The sequence below is a fragment of the Plasmodium cynomolgi genome, chromosome 13 (genome assembly GCF_000321355.1).
Source record: "Plasmodium cynomolgi strain B DNA, chromosome 13, whole genome shotgun sequence".
Classification (NCBI taxonomy): domain Eukaryota; phylum Apicomplexa; class Aconoidasida; order Haemosporida; family Plasmodiidae; genus Plasmodium; species Plasmodium cynomolgi.
Window position 1 is genome coordinate 14,148 of NC_020406.1, and position 21,011 is coordinate 35,158.

General features: G+C 35.1%; 7 protein-coding genes across 7 annotated transcripts; 1 reads left to right on the forward strand and 6 right to left on the reverse strand.

Moving 5' to 3' along the window:
- Window positions 1-738: 738 nt before the first annotated feature.
- On the reverse strand, window positions 739-1,628 carry PCYB_131040 (serine/threonine-protein kinase Nek1; the record flags this gene model as incomplete). Its single annotated transcript, XM_004224129.1, has 2 exons — window positions 739-929; window positions 1,067-1,628. The coding sequence occupies 2 exons, from the start codon at window positions 1,626-1,628 to the stop codon at window positions 739-741; spliced, it is 753 nt and encodes a 250-aa protein (XP_004224177.1).
- Window positions 1,629-3,342: 1,714 nt separating this feature from the next.
- Window positions 3,343-4,851, reverse strand: PCYB_131050 (hypothetical protein; the record flags this gene model as incomplete). The annotated part of the gene is made up of 2 exons (XM_004224130.1): window positions 3,343-3,905; window positions 4,254-4,851. The coding sequence occupies 2 exons, from the start codon at window positions 4,849-4,851 to the stop codon at window positions 3,343-3,345; spliced, it is 1,161 nt and encodes a 386-aa protein (XP_004224178.1).
- A 1,758-nt stretch (window positions 4,852-6,609) lies between these two features.
- Window positions 6,610-7,245, reverse strand: PCYB_131060 (hypothetical protein; the record flags this gene model as incomplete). Its single annotated transcript, XM_004224131.1, has 1 exon — window positions 6,610-7,245. One exon carries the CDS (start codon window positions 7,243-7,245, stop codon window positions 6,610-6,612), a length of 636 nt encoding a protein of 211 aa, XP_004224179.1.
- Window positions 7,246-8,544: 1,299 nt separating this feature from the next.
- On the reverse strand, window positions 8,545-9,723 carry PCYB_131070 (hypothetical protein; the record flags this gene model as incomplete). Its single annotated transcript, XM_004224132.1, has 2 exons — window positions 8,545-9,252; window positions 9,691-9,723. The coding sequence occupies 2 exons, from the start codon at window positions 9,721-9,723 to the stop codon at window positions 8,545-8,547; spliced, it is 741 nt and encodes a 246-aa protein (XP_004224180.1).
- Window positions 9,724-11,202: 1,479 nt separating this feature from the next.
- PCYB_131080 (ATP dependent RNA helicase) lies at window positions 11,203-14,425 on the reverse strand (the record flags this gene model as incomplete). The annotated part of the gene is made up of 6 exons (XM_004224133.1): window positions 11,203-11,412; window positions 11,492-11,560; window positions 11,728-11,927; window positions 12,091-12,260; window positions 12,362-12,582; window positions 12,785-14,425. 6 exons carry the CDS (start codon window positions 14,423-14,425, stop codon window positions 11,203-11,205), a joined length of 2,511 nt encoding a protein of 836 aa, XP_004224181.1.
- A 1,720-nt stretch (window positions 14,426-16,145) lies between these two features.
- On the forward strand, window positions 16,146-18,052 carry PCYB_131090 (hypothetical protein; the record flags this gene model as incomplete). Its single annotated transcript, XM_004224134.1, has 7 exons — window positions 16,146-16,321; window positions 16,508-16,883; window positions 17,276-17,312; window positions 17,335-17,385; window positions 17,489-17,585; window positions 17,741-17,844; window positions 17,943-18,052. 7 exons carry the CDS (start codon window positions 16,146-16,148, stop codon window positions 18,050-18,052), a joined length of 951 nt encoding a protein of 316 aa, XP_004224182.1.
- A 757-nt stretch (window positions 18,053-18,809) lies between these two features.
- On the reverse strand, window positions 18,810-19,781 carry PCYB_131100 (mitochondrial carrier protein; the record flags this gene model as incomplete). Its single annotated transcript, XM_004224135.1, has 1 exon — window positions 18,810-19,781. One exon carries the CDS (start codon window positions 19,779-19,781, stop codon window positions 18,810-18,812), a length of 972 nt encoding a protein of 323 aa, XP_004224183.1.
- Window positions 19,782-21,011: the final 1,230 nt, after the last annotated feature.

Here is a 21,011-nt window from a genome sequence, read left to right on the forward strand (position 1 = left end):
TTTTCATCATTTTTTTGTTACATTTTAGTTTTCATTCTTCTGCGTATTTTCACATTTTTATATTTAAGCGAAGCTTGTTTGCTTAATTCACTTCAGTTCCATTTGCATCATCTTTTTTTGTTATCATTTTTTTTTTTTTATCTCTAATCTTGCGTATTTTTGTGTGTTCACCATTTTCACTTCATGTCCTTTTGGATTTTTAATTACGGTATGTTAACTTTACATTTTTTTTTCAATATGACTATTTCTTTGTTCAGTTTTATCTGTCGGGTTATCTCATTTTGTCCAGTCTGGTTAGTCCTCTTTTTTCGTGGTGTCACTATTGTTAATCATGAAGAATTAGAATTACAAGACGTTCAATCCTACGCCTATCCAATTTTTAGCTATCTTATTAGGCTTCTGATTTGTGAATTAACCAATTTCATGCGTTTAAAAGTTGAGTTACATTTTGTGCTTCCTTTTCATGGTTTTAAAAAGTGGTATCAAAATGTAGGAGATTTGTAAATTCTCCTTAGGGTCATAAGTACGCGTACTCTGCTGCATTGGAGGGATGCACTTATTCGTTTCTGATTGGTGTGCAAATTGGCAAAATTGCAATACATTTCATTAAACTGTTTGCACAATTCTTCAAACGTTTGTTTGGTTAATAGCTCGCGTAATATCCCATTTTTCTTCCCCAATTAGCACATATCCCCTACACTCCCAATGTGCGGGTACACCTTTACGCGATTTTTTCCCTTACGCAATAACATAATTAGCATTATTTGAAACTTCTAAATTTATACTTTCTGTTCTACTAAGATTGTAGTTGGTGATCGCTTCCAATCGCTCTAAAGTGTTCAAGGATAAGAGCTTCGAAATGATGTTAACTAGCTTATCTGAGTAAATATTTGAAATGTCCTTAACAATATAGTTTTTATAATTTTTATCTTCAAAGAAGGAAATCATATCGCTCATGGTGTTGGCAGAAAAGGGAGATGACAAGGTGGCTAATTCGTATAAAATACAACCTACTTGAAATAAATCACTCAATTTATTTGTTTTTTAAATAAAATAGATTCATAACTTAAAAAGTTTAAAGTCCCTAAGTTATTATTTGACCCTTTTTGTGATATACCAAAATCTCCTATTTTAATCTTATCATCCTTAATAAAAATATTTGTGCTTTTTAAATCACCATGGGTTATTCCATTTTTATGAATTGAATTTAATCCATTCAATATTTGATTAAAAATGTTAAAAATTTCACTCTCAGTGTACATTTCATTGTTCATCTTTCTTCTTGAAATATGAGTATATAAGTCACCTTGACTACAAAATTCAATTATAAGTGAGAGGGAATCATTCTGTTTAATAAAGTCCACAACCTGTACTATATTTTCACAATTTTCCAACTTTTGCATTATATGCAATTCATTCATGTATCTATTTAAGTCATTTTCACTAGCTCCATAAATGTCATATACTTTTGAAATAAAGGCTTCTCCAGTTTCTAATGATCTTATTAAGTGTATTTCACTATTCGACGTCAATGTGTCTAAAACAGTTTCAAATTTATATCCATAATTCATATATACGCTTTGTTTCTCGTCCGTGTTGCTTATTGATGGTAATAATAAGGAAAGCATTCTACTAATTGTAATAGAAAAAATCAGAAAAACCACGAAAGGAAAAAACAGAAAAATGAAAAAAAAAAAAAAAAGAAAAAAAATACATAAATGTAGAAAAAATAAAACCAAAAACAAAACAAAAAACAAGACAAAAAAATAAAACAAAAAACAAAAGAAAAAGAAAACAAAAAAAGAAAAAAAAAAAAAAACATAAAAAGAAACAAAAAAAATGTAAAAGGAGAAAAATAAAAATGGTAGCAGTTTAACAAAAATATAGTGCGTATTTTGAAAACGCCACCGTTTTAGCTGTGTTAATCTTTTAAAATTGGGAGAAGGAGAAGAGAAAGATCATCAATAATGTCGTATAAAATGTACTTTTTTAATATGACACTATGAGAACTATTTTTAATATCATTAAAATTGAAACAAAAACAATTTTTAATGTAAGAAAAAACGTTTTAAAGTTTTGTAACAAAAAAAAAATAACGTTATTTTTTGTTTTGTTTTAAAGTGAAAAAAAAAAAAAGGAAAAAAAATTAAGGGAAAGAAAATTTTTTGTAAGAAAAATTCGTGAAAAAAAATCAAGCGCAGAAGTGAGAAAACATAAATGGCCCCATAAACTCCCGCAAAAATAGCCAAGAACACGCAAAAAAAAAGGGGCGAAAAAAAAAAGAAAAAACACAAAGCTATAAAAGTACCATACACACGAAAAAACATAAATCGGCATACAGATCCTGCTGTGTCTTACACGGGCCTACTACCCCTTTTTTTCGCCCCGTGCGATGGTGTACTTTTTTTTTTTGTTTTTACATTTGCACGTTGTTTTCTTCATATCATGAAAATTTGGCCCCGCTGAAGACATGGGAGACCATGTTTCGGATTTACTATACAATCGTACCTTTTAATAGCACCTATAGAGGTGCATCTTTACTTACGTTCCAGTTTAGTTATAGTTAATGCTTATTATGCACATTATATATAAAAGAAAAAATGCCGAAGCGAAAACGTGCATTTTTGCACGGAACGTTTTTCCTTTTATATATAATGTGCATAATTTCACTCGATTGTTATTATACATAGCAAATAATTCTATGACACATTTAACAATACAAAAGCTCATTTGAAGCGATTGGCGTGTAATTTGAAAGGGGTAGCATTTCCTCTTCCCCTAACATTACACGCGGAGGGGGCAGAAAATTATACGTACACGCTAGCGCCACATTTTTTACAAAACGTGACATTCGAACGGGACTACATATAATATCACAAACACGTACACATTGCATACTCTACAATAATGATAATAAAAAAAAAAAAATTAATTCCTAGGAATTGTCGTATCACAATATCAACGGGTACTATGCGAATAGCAAGCAAAACATAAAAGGATCGCTTCACATGAAGCCATGTACTTAGGTATTCCGCAAAAAATAAAACATAAAAAAAGCATAAAAGGAATGCTTCCATTAGGTTCAAAATTTTATGCGGAAAACGCTACTGTATCAAGGTTTTGATAATTATGTGTTCATAGAATTATATGAATATTCTCAATTTTGGCAATTCATCCTGGGGGGAATTCTAATTTGGGGACTCATTAAAGGTTTATTAAACGTAAAGCTAAACCTGTGCAAATGCGTCCCTAATGAAACGCTCCAGCTTATTTGTGTTAAGGTCTTCATCCCTTCCATAAATACAGTAATTTATTATGCAGGTATAATTTTTGCCCTCGTTTTTACAAGTTTTTCTCAACATTATTCATTGGAGGTAATTCTTTCTCAGCATTTTTCTCTGGTTGCACTTCCTTCTCAGAAGGGTTAACTTGGGGCAATTCCTTTTCCTCCTTGTGCACAGATGGCAGCTCCTCTTTTACTTCTTCTTTGATAATTTCTATTTCCATTGGGGCAATATCATCATGCACAAATTTCTTCCTCCTCGACTCAAGGCTTTGCTGCTCCTTGTCTAATCCAAGTGTAATTTTTTTTTTCGTGCTCAGTTTTGCCTTTGCATTGTCCTCTAGAATGTCATTTATTTTGGTCTCTGCATTCAGGGGGAATACCATCTTGGCAACATTAAAGGACGGCTTTTCCAATGCGAATGAGTCCTCCAAAGGTTTGCCATCTGGTCCAGTGTTCTCATCAACCATAATGCTTATTTTTTCCCCGCTTAGTGCTGGTTCTTCCTTTCCGTTTAGGCGTGTGCTCGCAAGTGCTTGTGCCTTTCCGCTTTTGTTCCCATTTCCGTTCGATTGCGCATTCCCTGGTGCGAGCGCGTTTCCTTCTGTGGGTACGCTCCCTTCTGTGGGGAAAATCTCTGCTCTGGGTACGCTCCCTGCTTCGGGTAAACTCTCTGCTGTGGGGATGTTGTCTGCTGTGGGGATGTTGTCTGCTGTGGGTATGTTCTCTGCTGTGGGTATGTTCTCTGCTGTGGGTATGTTCTCTGCTGTGGGTATGTTCTCTGCTGTGGGTATGCTCCCTGCTGTGGGTATGCTCCCTGCTGTGGGTATGCTCCCTGCTGTGGGTATGCTCCCTGCTGTGGGTAAGCTCCCTGCTGTGGGTATGCTCCCTGCTGTGGGTACACTCCCTGGGGAAAACACATTCTCGTGCATATAAACATTGCCTCTTGTGTGTGCTCTCTCCGTTGCACCCGTATTTCCTTGCAAGTTTACCCTCATGTTCGCATTTCCTCGTGCACTCTTGTTCCCTTTGGTAGATGATCTTAAATTGGACCTTGCAGGTACCCTATCATTTGCTCTTGCATTTTTGGTTTCGTTTTCTATGGCCCTTACCAACGTTTTAAACCTTCGCGTGTAATATAAGGCATATATATTAAACACAATGGAAAGGAGACAAAGGCCAATAATCATGGTCATAATGGAATAAAAAAAATTACGGTTTACAATAAATTTAGCCACGTACGACAAGTTCCACGAGGGCATTCTAAATATATTGTAAATAAAAACTACGGCAATTAAAAAATTCAGCAAAATGTCGAAATAAACGGTCCCTATGTACAGCTTTCCATGTAGAGCAATTGGCTTTTCTGATATGACACCCACATATCCAAAAAGCATCATAAGCAAAGCAGTGGAGATGGTAAAACAAAAGGCCAACGTGTCAAACAAAAGCAACACAGTTTTCATAAAATCAGAAAGCAGTGACAACACATAATACTGGGTGACCTTCCTCCTCGACTGTAAATACATAATGTCGTTCTGCATCGAGTACATCCTGTTGACATACATTGGGGGAAAAATATAAGCAAAAGAAAAAAAAAAAAACTTCTTAAGTACAATAATTGAAAGAATAGCAATTTGGATCTGTTCAGTTTAAAGTGTTGATAACTTCAGGGGAAAAGATATAGCAATTGTGTAACTGGTGGTATAATTGGTAAACTGTTTGAAGGTTTTAAGTTTTATAAAAATTTTTGAATGAAATGGAGATAAAAATAAAAAAAAATAATAACAATTTTGTTAAGAAGAAAAAATGAAACATATACAAATTTTTAAAAAATTAAAATTTCAAAATTTTTATGTTCCGTTTTTTTTTTTTTTTTTTCAATACAGGTTTTTCCTCGGTCCTGTTCAAAACAACAGTATGAGACCACAAAGATATGAACATTACATTACGCATATATATAATTATTTTTATTAAAATTTAATTTTATATATATTTTTCGTTTGACCTATGGGTTTTAACGACATGGTGGTGTTAAAATTTTTCATGCACTTAGAGCAATTTGGGAACAAGTCCACTAAGTGTTTATGCCCATGATCAGGAAAGCCGTTTTTTTTTTTTTTTTAAATGCGCTCCAAAAATTGCATTTTTTTTTCTTAATTCATTTTCCTTGGAATTTTTCAGAAAAAATTCCCAAAGAACAGATTTTTATGTGCTTGGAAATGTCGATATATGCCGATGAAGGTAGCAACAAAATGACTGGGAAAAACCTTCATATACGCAGTAACCCTTGTTATTAAAAATTGCCTTAAACTGTGGCAGCTTCCGAAAGACCACATGTCCATTTGGGAGAAACAAATTGTATATTCATTCACATTTGATAATTTTTTTTTTTTTTTTTTTTTTAACTAGCTATTTTTGCATTCAATCCTGTCTGCACAAATCTTAACCTTAAGCAAAAAAGCTGTTTCTCCACCTTTTGCATTTAAAGATATAACATACCGATTAACGCTCCTTAAAGGCCGAAAAATTAAAACACTGACGGTGATACAATATTCTCTTCATTTTAAAAAATACAGAAGCCTTATTCTTTATTTTTACTCAATAATTGTTACGTGTGAGAGAGAAATAAAGTTTTTTTTTTTTTTTTTTTTCATACAAGACAAACTCAAGTATGCCAAGGCATACGCAACAATTTTTACGTTTTATTCGTAGAGGGGGTGTGTATGAGATAAACCTCATCACTTTTTAAGTGCTAAATATGCATGATCGTTCCGCGTATCAAGTCCGTTCGGAAAGTTACGATGTAGAAAAGGAACATGACAAAAAAATATATCCTCAACGAAAGACGCAAACGCTGGAACGGCTCGTGTGCGTATGTGAACGTTTGTAAGTATCGAGGGAATAAACATGTTTAAGCGCATGCACTTACATGGGTAAATTTAAACGAATTTGTTGTATGCACATGGACACGCATGTGGGCAAAAACAAATTGCTTTGTTGTTCACCCCTCCCTTGGCATGTTTCCCTATAGAAAGTACCGTTTTGTTACTTTTGCAACAACAAATGTCGTCAGTTTCATACACAGTATTAACTTCGCACCCACGTTGTCTTCATTTAACTCTCCACTGTTTAATTGTGCTCCAGTAAGCGTTACATATTCTTCCGCATTGCATACGAAATGAGCAGTTAAAGGTCTTTCAGTTTGCACATAGGGAAAGCAGCACACAACAATTTAGGCTGATGCCAATTTTGCTACATAAATTTTTTTTTTTGGTAACTATACAGTCTTCCCACTTTCATATGTTCGTGCCAAGTGACACATTTTATGTGTTACTATTCTTAAATATATTATACGAAAAAAGGGGGTGCCTCTTTTTTTTTTCCACCAAAGTTTTTATGTACTCCTTTCCAGCCAAATAACCTTCTTCCTCCTTCCGTTTTACTGCAATTTTTTTTTCTTGCGTAATTTCGAACACTTTTCCATTTAAATTCTGTTCACCTTCCTTATCGTTACGAAGATTTAAAAGCAAGAAATCGTCTCCTACTGCTAGTTTCATATCCGCTTTATTGTCCTGCTTCCCTTGTGTAAATTTGTCCTCTTTGGGAACTGCACCACTTGCGGTGTCAGTCCTTTTAAGCGCCCATCCCTTTGGAAAATTCTCCATTGTTTCATTATACATGTTGTAACTGTACACATCCTTGAAGTGTTTTATGCGGCTCTCATGATTTATTTCATTTTCAGAAAAGCCCAAATCGTTTAAACTTTGCTTTTCGAGTAGATTTTTGTCCATTCGGCAAATAAAATATTCTTTGGAATATTCTCTGCAACTAACATGATCATTATTGTGTTCCTTTAAGCATTTTAAATAATCATTTTTTATTGATGTGCATTCACTGTTGTGATCCAGCAGGAAGCTCCCCCTATCTGGCTTCTTAACTATGCTCCTTTTTTTGTCCATTCTGTTGCGGTTTTTTGGAAGATATATTTCATTTTCTTAATTTTACACTATATAATTTGAATAGTTTCCATTTTTCCTGAAAATTTCATTTTCTGTATTGTCTTTCGCCCTTCTCGACTTGACAAATAATTCATACCCAAATGCAAAAGCGTAAATACATGTAAAAATGTGTGCATATAAGTACATATAAGCGAATACACAACTGAAAGATCGCACCCAGAAGCGTAGCGCGAGGTGGCCAGTCAAAAAGTTTCCTGACATGAAGGCCTTCCACTATGGTTATTTGTGCGGAATTTTATATTACCCCTAAATATAATCCAACTTCTATATAATAAACCCCAAATATATCATAACGTGAACAAAAAATTGAAAATCATTTTGTACAATTTTTCTCCCTTGCTCAAATTGGCGCCATGAAAAATATGCCGTTCTCGCTCCATAACTTTTGCAGAGAATTGTTTAAATTTTTTACATTTTTTAAGGTAGTTATATGTAGGTTGAAAAAACCAAAAAATTAAACAAGGAAAAAAATTAGCTATCGTGAAAATGTTTTAAAAAAACAAAAAGGAACAAGGAAACTTTTATTTATCAGTATCCACATATAAGTAAAATTATTCGTGTCACTTCGCAAATTTGTGAAAGATTACACGCATACATATTTTTACATGAACATGTGGCTTTTCTTAAAAGCTTTCACAAAAAATAATCTTAAAAATAGCGCTGTTCTTTGTTGCATATACGCAAAATGCCATTTAAAATGCATATTTTTTTAATCATTTAAAAGTGGGTTAAAAAATCATTCAGAAGAGGGACTCCAAATGCAAAGGTGTAAAAAATAGTATATATAATTGCTTCTGCAACTATCATCACAACAAAATTTAAAAAAAAAATAGTGTAAATGGTGTGGAAGTTAAATATGGCTATATTTTTATAGAAATAAACAGAATAACAAAGCATCTCTCAAACAGGTAGGAAGAAAAAAAAATGAAGCAAAACAGACTAAAATGTTGTTTTATTTTTTTTTTCCTTTCCTCCTTTTTAAAGTGCGGAATTACTTAAAACATGATCGTATAAAAGCTAAAACGGAAATACTTAATCGTATATAAAGTGAAGAAAGCTTGAGAAATTGTAATTTGTAAAAAAATGGTGTTCGTACTTTATTTTAAAACTTCTTACAAAGTGTAAAACCACCCTTCTTGCATTGTGTTTGACCAACCAGTTGTCTATTTTGAAATGAAACCAGAAACGTGTTTGAATATGTAGGCACAGTGCCCCCCTTTTTTTCCCCTGCCAATGATATCATTTGCTTAAAATCTCCTTTTTTATCAACTCCTCATCAGAATCCTCATAGGAACCCTCTTCAGATTTAGGAGGCTCTTCCAACAGTTTAATAAACTCACCTCGTAGACCTCCAAAGTTATTTCTAAATGCGTTATTTTTTTTAAGTACATTATATTTATATATCGCCTGGTGATGTTTCGTACCACTTAGAACTCCATGTTCTATGCAGTACTTTATAGCAATGATTGAATTGGGGTTTTCTTCAAGTAGACTTTCGTAGAAAGCTCTTGTGCCATCACCGTTCGGGGGGGTAATACATTTTTGCCCTTCTTTAAAATACTTCCTGGCATCAGCAAACGCTTCGTCTTTGTCTTCACCTCCCGCATCTTCATCCTCGTCGTCTTCATCTAAATGGGGTTCCATGTCCACATCCAATTCCGCGTCCATGCCCACTTCACCATCTGCATCCTCATCTTCCCCATCGAGTTCCTCCTCTAACGATTCCTTGACGGACTCACTACTTGCGCTGTCACTTTTCTTGGCTTGCTCTTTCATATTACTCTTTTCGCCCTGTTCGCCCCTTTCATTTTTTTCACCCTTCACACCACTACACTGGCTTTTTAGTTTGCATATTTTAATTTTATCATTGTTCCTTTCCGTCTTTTCGCTTTTCACAGCATTATTTTTATTTATTACGCATATCTTTTTTAAGCATTCATCGTTTTTCTGCAAAATGTGCCAAAAAATACATATATATATAAATGTATATATAATTCATTGCGCACTTAAATATGTTGTTTCAAAAGGAGCATCCGCGCAAAATTTTGCAAAGGCACCAACTCCTATGTTGTCTATTAAATTTTTCCACGTAACGGCAAAACGAATTTGCGCAGGACAAAATTGCGCATCATACAGATGAAATGGCCAACTCGAAAAACGACTCATTCTTAAGTTATTGTACGCGCGTGCGAATAATCGCATAGTGTCATATGCACACACACTCGTTGAGCTAAACGGAGAGTTACACATAAATGCAGGTATGTCCCAATATGCATTCACATATGCAATCCTTCACGCTTACACTACACAAATATATATACATTTCCTGCTGGTTCATGTAACACAACGTGATCAGTTTTTGTTTTTTTATTTATTGTTCATTACCGTTGATGCGTTGGATGGTGGGCTACTTTTCATTATTTCACCTGGCATATATAAACAATTGAATGCTTCTCCTTTCTAGCCCTTAAAAAATACTTATTTTTTCAGTTTTCAATTTTTTTTTATTTTTTTATTTTCCTATTTATGTGCGTTTTTTTTTTTTGTTTCCCCTTATGGAATTTTAATTAAGCATTGAAGGGCCCATGTGTCCATTAAATGCCTTTTAATTTTTTTTATTCATGGCTAATTTTTTTTAAACACATCACATACAGATAAAATGGTTTTGCCTATTTCGCTTTAAAAGTCCACAGTGTTATCTGATATATGTGTGTAATCAAACAAAGTGGATAGGGAAGTGTGGCGAACTGAATCCATAAAATTGTTGGATTAAAAAATGGGTAATCTCAAATGTGTATGTTCACATGTGCGCACATTTATACGTATATATGTAATGTTAAATAAAAATACGAAAGGTTTATTCCTCATCGAAATGCACAATGCATGTTTGCCCATCTATGTTCACCTTATGCACATATCAAATTTTTCTTAAAATGGAAGAAAAAAATTTGAAGATTGAAAAGGGGGAAATAAAAAATCAGATCTCTTCAAACTTAACGTAAATTTACAAAATTGAGGTAACAAATAAACGTTTACACATTGTTAAAAATTAGATTGTGGAACGAACAATGTGTGCCCAAGCTATACCCCCCTAACTTGTACACATTAAAAATCGCGTGTCGGCGTAATGGCGTAAATGCGAAACCGCGCAATCGCATCGCTTACGCAAATGAAAAGGGCGAGGAATAACTGCTAAAAAAAATTGTGCATGTTCACGGAAAACGCAAAAAAAGAATTATTTTACCTTATCCGTTTTATGTAATCCCATTTACATCCACTGAAGGGGGCTATATTTGCTTATTTATGTCTTTTATAATTTCAGCGCTTCCTTTCCTTTTATATTCGCTCGTTTTTCTTCCTAACACTATAATTTTCTTTTTCTGCAATTTGCTGTATGGGAAAAAGTAGGCATGCAAAATTGAGTTAAAACGATGTGCATTCACCTAAACGCCACGTGAACTGCGATGCTCAAAATAAACACATATGTAAAAATTCGCATAAAAGAGCGCTGAACATTTGTAGGGATGTAGGGGGAGAAATTGCATGATGAACATTCGCATTTTTTTTAAAAAAACAAAAAAGAAAAAAAAATTACGTACAACAAATCAGCCAAGCACTTAAATATGATTTAAATATGTACACAGAAAAAAACAAATTTTAGATTTGATCAACTTGTATAGCTGCAAATGTGTGAGGGCAAAAATGCCACGCCCTTTCGGGATAGCAGACCCATGTACACAAACGCTTATTCATTAATGTGCATATGCCCTTCCAAACAACAACGGAAGAATGTGCAAAGTGTGAAGTCATGGCCGTCCTCTCAAACGGTTTAGCTAATTTATAGATGAAATGGAATCACAAATGGCTAAACATTTTTTATGTAATTATAAATGCATACTATTTTATCCATGGAGCTTTTCTGTTTTTTCTTATGATGGTTTTTTTTTCGCGAATCAATGGAGGTAATTCTATTACAGTGTCAATTTGTACACCCTTGTTCTTATATTCCGAGTTGGAGCTATTGAACAAACTTATAATTTTATTAACGTGCGTGTTAGAAATGTCTGCAATGTAGCCCTCATCACATTTGGCCACATCTCCGACAACCTAAAAGGGGGAATTATTGCGCCAAAAAAATGAAGTCTTCCTGATTTTTTTTTTACTTTTTCCATTTATGCGTTCTTACATTTGACACATTTTTGTTTCCCGTGGTGATTTTCATCAAGTTAACAATATCGTCCTTATTTTTTATTGCCTGCTCAGAAGGATAAATCAGATCGGGGAGTTTCAAACTACTTTGCCTCTTTAATCAAGTTTAAACGTGTGCACCTATACATATGAAAATACGCATTAACAAGTTACTCCCCATTTGGGACGCACAATGAGCGATTCTGACGCTCTTCCACTTTTGCAACTTTTTACCTCAAAAAAGGGGTCCTTTATCAAAACGGCGACGTAGTTCTTCTTTCCAGATAGCAGAGAAACAGTGTGTCCCTTTCTGTCATTTTTTAGCAAAACGGAGAGTATCTGCGCAATGATTTTTGTACCATGCGTTTTTAGTAGCTCCTTTGATCTATCATTAAGAAATTCGTATTCCTCCGGGGCGATCTTCATTATGCTTTCTAAAGGGGGGAAAAAGCGGAAAGGGAAGCCACATGTACGCCTCAACATTTTTAGCATATGCATAATACAATTCATCACGCCAACATAACTGAGCATCTCTATTTAGGAGAATATCCCCATTTGATAATCTTCCACGGATCGCTCGTCTACGCCCCTGTGTACCTGTCAAACTGTCCACTGAAAATTTGTAGACTTCATCTACATGGGGGCATAAAATAACTTGAAAATTATTTTTGGTATACTTCATTATCTTGTCCAGATTTTTATATTCATATTTATGGTACATCGTTAGGCAGACTCCCTTTTCTTTCGCTCTTCCGGTTCGACCCGATCTGCAAAAGTGGGGAATTAATTCCTCAATAAATGTTAACAAACAAACGGGAGGGAGATCTTTCTCCTGTGCGCTCTCAATGTGCAACTTTCCGCGTCTCACCTATGTATGTAATCATTTGGGGACGTGGGAGGCGAGTAATTCAGAATGAAAATAACGTTGTCTATGTCGAGCCCCCTGCTCACTATATCCGTCGTGATGAGGATGGGCTTTTTCCCCAATTTAAACAGGTTTATATTTTCATTTTTCTGCAACGTTAGCAGTTCCGAGTGCATAATAACGGAGTGGGGCTTCAGGAAGGAATTCTCGTGCAGCTTTTCGACCTTCAAAGGGGGTTATAAAAATGAAACAAATTTCGCTCCTTCGTTGGAAAAGTTTGGTAAGCGCTGGGGCAGTAGCGGTGTGCACAGGCGGTAAAGAAAGGCGCACAACCTAGACGGTATAACGCGCACGCCAAATCGCAGATGCCATAACACTGATGCCACAGCACAGTTGGCGTTCGTGTTCCCCTTTACGCATAGTTACCTCTTCCTTGGAGTTGGCAAAAATTATGCACTTGCTTATTTTATCCTCCTTCTCCCTCTCCATCTCCTCAAGGGGATTCCTGCCCATGTAATCCCGGATCAACTTGTCACTATCGCACTCGTCATTTTTGTCGGACAACTGGTGGGTCCCTCTTCTCCCTGACACATTTTTTCTCTTTAAAAAAAAAAACTCATTTAAAAAATAGGATACATACTTATACTTCGAGGGGGTATTTATTTTGCATATAAAGTGGGCAATGTTCAAATTGCACAGGCTGGACGTCTTGTTCTCTCTGCTCAGCAACTGAATTATATGTTGCGAATTTTTTAACACACTCGCTCTTTCTTCATCCACTTTATTTTGAATAACTTCTTTAACCCCATTAATAAAATCAAAAAAAACAAAACCACATAAATGGTCGTTAATTTTTTTCCTTATCAGTTCATTCATATTTGCTGTGAACAAATATATTTGATAATTTTCACGATTAAAATTTTCCCCCTTAGTATCGTTCCTTTTTGCGGTCACCTCATCATCAAACCCGTTCAATAAGTCCCTTTTAAATTTAAAAATCAACTTTCTACTTTCGACTAAATAATCAAACTCATCTACAACGATGGTGTGTACACAATTTAAAATATTGTTCATGACGTTCTTTTCATTTTTTTTCGTATTCTTATAATTCTTTATGTAAAACTCTAATTTATTTGGCGTGGCTAGGTAAAAATGGATGCCGTAGTTTTCTCTATACAAATCATTATTCTGTTCATTCAGTTTGTGAGTAAATTCTTCCTTCCCAATTACATCTTGCTTTATTTTTTTCACACGATCGCAGGGATCATGTTCATCGAACAAAATGCACACATTTAAATTGGGGTAAATGGACAAAATGTAAATATATAACTGTTTGCAGAGATAAATATTCTGTGTCAAAATTAATATCTTTCTGTTACAGTCGAATTTTTCATTTATCAATTTTTGTATTAACGGTAACAAGTAGCTGAGCGTTTTCCCCGTTCCTGTCTTGTTGTATACAAGTACATGCTTGCAATTGTTTGCAAAAATTTCGTTAAAAATTATGTACTGATACATGTAGAGCTTATCTATTTTGAGGATCACCTTTAAGTTATTCACAATTTCTTCATCGATGTTTAGCAAATTCAGATCGATGTATTCATGTCTGTTTAAAATTTTGTTCTGTCCACTCTGTGGGCTATCTCCATTTGTGAGATTCTCATGTCGTATCGTTTCTTCCCATTTCCAGTTAGCACTTTTTTCTACATTTGGAAAATTTTCCTCATCTGCACAACTCTCTGAAGGATTTTCTTCATACAACTTTTGATAAATTCTGTTGCTATACGAAATGCTACTTTTGCTTCCTCCAAGTTCTTTTTTGCCTTCAAAAAAATGGCTACTTAATTTATTCCTATGGTGAAAAAATCTGTAGGCCCCTTTTTCATTTCTTCGAACCCCAAAATAGTAATTATAGTTAACCAATTTTATTGCTGTAGAAATGGTTCTTTTGATCGAAATTTCATTAAGGGCCGCTCGAGGGATATCACTTTTACGCAACATTTTTTTCTTAATCGGGTTAGAAACACCACGATGGGTTATTTTTGCTGCACATAAATACGACACCATTTCTTGGTCATCTCGAATATCTTTTGGGCGGGAAAACTCTCTAAAATTAAAGCATTTTCGCCATCAACTTGTGTGGCATATTCTGCTTCGCATGTTCATTTTACTCTTGTTGTTCTCCCCGATGTTTGGTGCATATAACCTTTTTGGATTCATGCCGCCTTGCTGGGTATTTTTTCCATCTGCTTTTTGCCCTCATGCGATTCCTCTAAAACGGTTAAATGAGAACGCTTCATATATATCTCAGATTATAAAAAAAAGAAAACGCATGGCGACTTTTTCTCCTGTCCTTTGCTCGTTCAAAATGCAACCGGAAAGGAAAACTTTTTCGCACTTTTTTTTTTTTTTTTTTTTCTCATGTGTTCAGTTCACAAAACGGATCAAAATTAGTGGAAAAAACACCATTAAAAAAGGGTGGTGTCACGCAGTTTGCATTTCCTCCACATGCTTTCAAGCACTTGTGCATGTAGAGATACGTGCGTGCGTGCACCCACCAACATGCAGCCATTTTCCCAAGTGCGCATACACGTATATGCGTGTCGGTATTTATATATGCCCATATGCGCACATGCGCGTGTCGGCATTTACATGTGCACATGTATGCATGCAGTTATTCATTTGTGCTCATATGCACATGTGCACATATGTACATGTCAGTGTTTGCACGGGCGTTTGTGCCCATATGGTTGCTTACATATTCAACACATAGGCACATGTGTACAGGTAGATATAAACCCATGTGCGCATAACCCCGTGAGCTAATGTAGGCATGCCTATATGCGCACATGTACAAGTTGGTTCACCCATATGCACATGTAGGCATACCTATATGGGTGCTGACACCAAAGTGTACGTATATATGTACACATGTACATGGGTAGATTTACTTTTTTTTCCTTCTTACGTTATATATGAAAGTCCAAGTTAAGCAAAAGGGACGTTTCTGAAATCGATATTTTTCTACATCATGGAGATTGACCAAAAAAAACGATAACCAGAAGACCTCCCCTTTTCTTCTTCTTCGATTTAAGTGGCTTCAAAAATCCAAAGATTGTTTGACTTTCTTTTGGTTATAATTTTATAGATGATTTTTTTTTTTTTTTTTCATTCCTTTTTTATTTTTGTCAAAATGAAATTGTTTGTGTTTTAATTAAATTACATTTTTTCTTTTTCATAAAGATTATATTTAAAAAATAAGCAAAAAGAAAAAAAATAAAATTATTCACAAACACAACACAACCTCTATAAAGCAAAACAACTGCAAAAACAACTTTCCTATTTTATTTCGTCATTTTTCCTGTTACATGTTTTCACAAAATTGCGAAATCACAGAAAAAAACGTCTTCGTTTAATCCCTTTTTTCGCAAACTTTTTCCCACAGTTGAGAACACAAAAATATAAGGCGAAGATGTGTGTACGAGTATACTACAATATCGACATAAACGTTTTGAAAAAAAAGTACAACTGCGAGCAAATTCTGAACAATGAAAAATTAAGGAGAGGAATGATAAATAAGTAAAAAAAAAAAAAAAATCGCGCTCAATGAGCTGCATATATAGTACATATAAAACGTGCATACGCGTACACGTATATCTCTATGCACGGCGCATAATTAAACATTCAACCATTTTTTGTAACTGCATCGAATGCGCTGCACGCATTGTGACATGACGTGACGTATGCTGTTCCACACAAACTTAAAAATATTTTTAGGAAAAATTACATGCCCATTATCTACGAGAGCGCTGAAAATGGAAAAGAAAACAAAGCCCCACAAAAAATCAAAGTAATTCAAGTTTGCCTATGGGGACTAAAGCCATACAACTACGGAAAACTCGGCAAGGAAATTCTTTTGATTAACGCGAGAGAGGAGAGCCTACAATCGAAGAAGTCGTTCAAGTCGGTTTGCCGCCCGAGGGGTCAATCTCTACGCCCGCACATGTGAACCGCGGCAAAAAGATAAATAAATATATGCACACATGTGTATATGCATATATGTGTACATGTGTACAAGCCTGCCGCTGCGCATTGTGCAACCTTTCCGGGACATCACCAGCATCGCCGCTTTTTTCCCACACCCCACAGCGTGCTAATCAATAAGAATCGATGCGCCGTTGTGGTTAACGGCTACTTCGAATGGATGTACATCAAGGGCTCCTCAAAAAGAATCCCATATTTTGTATTTTTTGGAAAGGATGACGATTCTTCTGATGAAATAACCGAAGGAAAACTCGAAACGAATATTGAGAAATTAGCTGTGGAAAAAACAGAAGAAAAGAGCGAAGAAAAAATTATCCCCAGAATAAAGGAAAACAGAGTGACCATTAGAATTAGGGTAAAGAAAGAAATAGAGTCGGATGAAAACAAAAAAGGCGAGATTAAGAAGGAAGAGAAAGAAGAAGAGGAAGTAAAGGAGGAAGAAGAAGAAGAGTCCCCGAGCAATGAAGAAGAATCGGCGATAGTGGATAGGGGCGCTCCAAAAAGAAAAAAAGAAGGAAAGGAAAAGAGTAATAAAAAAAAAATTAAAACAGAGTTACCCAGCGAAGGTACTTTTAAAAGAACAAATAATTGTAAGAGTAGAATAATGACAGTTGTCACTGCTATCATTATTGTGACAATACAAATTCTTTGCTTGAACTTGTTGCACCTCTGTTTATTTTTCATCACCCATAAGTGTTAAATGCTAATCGGAAAAGGCCTTCCCCTTTTAACGTAAGAGTAGAAAGGAAAACACGAAAATGGGCAGTTTTGAAGAGGACACCACGAGATATATACATACATATATATATATATATATTATTTTCCTTCCCCCTATTTCTGCCATATTTTTTTTTTCCTTTTCCCCCTTCTCAGAATTATGAAAAAATCGAATGTCCCATTTTTTTTTTTGGTTTAACATTGCCCCACTGTAGCAGATCTGGAGGAAGATGACGAAGAGGAGAAGTCCCATGTAATAATTGCAGGTTAGTTAGCAGTAATGCGTTTTTCAAAGGAATCCCTAAAACAGCGCCAGGCGCAGCAAAGCGATACATATTTAATGCACTATTTGTGTCTTGTTTTTCCCAGGCCTTTACAGCATCTCGAAGACGGACAAAAAGGATTGCAGATACACCATAATCACAACCGCTTGCGAGAATGCCACCCTGAGAGACATCAACGACAGGTTTCACAGAGATGTTCATACATGCTACTGCTTAGTCTTTTTGGGATGATAGCATTTTAGATATTTGTGTTTTACCCCCATTTTTTTATTTTACCTCCTTAAAAATGATCGATCGCGCATACGTTTCATCCCCTGCATTTAAATCACACAAATAGATGCCCCCTTTTGCTGAGCGAAAACACCCTAAACTTGTGGCTGGACGTGGAGAAAAAATACGAAGACATTATAGAAAGTATCAAGGAGGAGCACCAAGTTGTTTGTAAGCTAGCGAATATGAAAAGGCAGTGAAAAGTGCAACTATACACAGTTTATTCACGTAAAAAAAAAAAAAACTCATCCTTTTTTTTTCCTTTTCAGTGAACACCTTGAAGTATAGGGAAGTTAAGAGCTGGACTGATTATGCAAAAAAATCGAAAAGGGCCAAGAAAGCCGCTAAGGTAGCCATTGCAAAGCAGGCAAAGAAATAAAAGAATACTTCTTATTCTTTTTTTTCTCTCCCTTTTTGCATTCACTTCAGCTGAAAATTTTATGAATTATCCGTATTAACCCTATGATATCAATTCGCACCATATTTGCTTTATATGTGTAACCACATATTAATGCAAACACACCTGATACCTGTATGCGTGCGAATTTGTATTTTTATATGAACCTTTCTGGCGAGCGACGAGTTAAATGGTTCGTTTATCTATACTATAAGTTTTCCCCTTTTTTCGTTCCTTATTGCCTGGGCAAAGGAACTGTACACATTTTTCCGATTATTATCGATATTATTATTTTTTTTTTTACTATCATTATTGTTGCTACTGTTTCGAATGTTGAATTATTTTTTTTTTTTACACAAAAACACGAAACAGACAAAGAACAATAAAGAAACTTCAAAAATATGTACCATAGGTAAGATGTGCATTTTTTTTTTTTTCTTGGGCTAACAGTGCGCACACATTTTAGTGCATGTACCTCCAAATGCACTTTCAAAATGTGTGCAAAACAAAAATAAAACAAAGGACAAAATGGGGAGGTGATTTTATGAATTTTTTCTGAAATGTTTATACGATATTGGCTTTCTTCGTATGGAATCTTCCTCTTTGGTGGCGGCATTTTAAATTTGCTTAAACGTGGGCATACGTTTTTTTCCCTTCTTACCCTTTCCCGATTTGTGCTGCTAATTTTTTTTTCTCACTGAAGGTTGTAAAAATTGTGTAATTATTCTCCCCACAGGAATTATTTCTTCCCGGATGAGCCACTTCCCGAGGTACCCAAACCCATAACGGCCTTGAAGGTGTCATAAATCCACCACTGCAAACCGGTCAATGTTCCTATCATTAAAACTCTCGTACATATTCCCTTGGTAAATAAATTTACCATACCCATTTCTTTCGTTATGGCTGACAACTTTTTCCCCTTATTTTCTACTTTGCCTAATTGAGATATCATATTGTCTGCTGGGTGCGAAACCAGGGCGCAAATAATTCCCGACAAATAACCAGATGCGAATGTGATGCCCAGTTGAGTGGACTTGGAATAGGAATCCTTCGGGTTGGTAAAAACTTGGTCATACATTAACTGCACAATTTTTTCAAAGAAATAAAATTTCGCCATCGTATAAGGTATCTGACGACACCACAAGGGTGTAACACTACCAAAGGGGAACTTGGTTTCTTTCTTATGTGCTAACATAAAGGACATAGATTCGGACAATTTCGTGGGGAATGTATTTGCCTTACTCGTTTGCATTTTCACTTTAATCATTTCGAATGGGCATAAGAAAATATCTGCGACAAATTCGGCTGATGCGGATGCGAGTAGCCATGTTACACCTTTGTACTTATAGGAATATTCCTCTCCTAAATAATTTGAATAAACGTCCTTAAAAATTTCATAAAAGCCAAATTTGCATAACCCTTGAAGGGAGTAACCTATTAATGTTGGAGACCATCCTAATGATAAGCTTTTTACCCTTTCCTCCTTGATTATTTTACTTACACTTTGGAAGAGGTTTTTATATATTTTAGGATACGACTGGATTCGACATTTTGTAACATCCAACGGTGTTATTACCGTATGTGTTAATCCACAAGACAGGACCCCTCCGAACATACACTTGCCATAGTACGTCAAGTTATGTTCATGTATATGTTTTATTCTGGTTACTGGGCTACTGATTCGGGAGTCCCACTTATCCGTTTCCGCCATTATTTCGCAACTGTCAACGGGGGAGTGGAGGGGAATTATAAATGCTGGAGAAGCAACGTACTTCCCTTACAAATTAATTATCCTTCGGCGGCACAAAATGGGGGAACCGCTTTTACGGGGGAATATGCTTGCACGCGTGCTTCCACAAAGGTTATTTGGTCAAAAAGGGCAAATGTTTATATGTACGCACTTGCGCATTTGCTCATGTATGAATCACCGCTCTGGTGAGATATTCTCAAACGACGAATAATTTTTACGAACACGAAATGGTATATTACAAGAATTTGTGTTCCTTTTCAAACTTGAAACATCTCAGTACATTTTGCTTTGACTTTTAAATTTTCTTTTTTAAAAGATAATGGAACTTTTTGAGAGTTCTTTTTTTTTTTTTGGAGTTTCTTTTTTTTTTTTTTTAAGCCAAATTTGTATGTACTTTTTTTATATATGTACGTTTGAACAGCGATTCAAATTTTTACATATGTTTTTTTTTTTTTTTTTAACTATACATGTTGGGCGATACAGCTCGTTTTTTCTGCATTTTTGCAATTTGATTTTCCTTCAATCATTCCCATAGTGCTTTCATACTATTTCATTTTTTGGAATATTTTTTTCCCCTACCCCCATCGCTTTTTTTACTTATTTCTCGTGTGTTCCCCCCACATTTGTTTTCTCGTTCATCACATGTGTTAGCATTTTCTTCTTTGAAAGTAGCCCAATTTAATCGCAAAAAATATTGCCAAACGATTAATCCGTATGTGCATTTTTACGTAATTATTTTTTTTGCTTTTTCTTCAAAAGGGCAGCACAAAGGGGACATTCCCAGAAACAAAGCGTCAATGTCAGGTGTAAAGATTATAAAAGTTTGCTACCATTTATGCGTCCTTTTTAAAAGGCATATGTCGGTTATAATTCGATGACAGAGTTATACAAACAGTTCGTCGTTTTTTCTCATCATTTTAGTTCGTCATATTATAGTTCACCCTTTTAGTTTTAATTCACTACCTTAATTGAAACAGTTTGTCGTCCAGTTAACCCTGCCAACTTGCTTAAATCATTCCTACCGAAAGCTCTTTCATTTCTTTACCATTTCGGTGTTCACCCCATTTTCGCCGCGCATATCCCCTTTCAATTGTCCATATATTTTATCCACATTATTTACCTAACCTTTTTTTTTTTTTTTTTTTACAATTTATAGCTCATTTTTAACGCAGTTCCATTCTCCAGATGCTT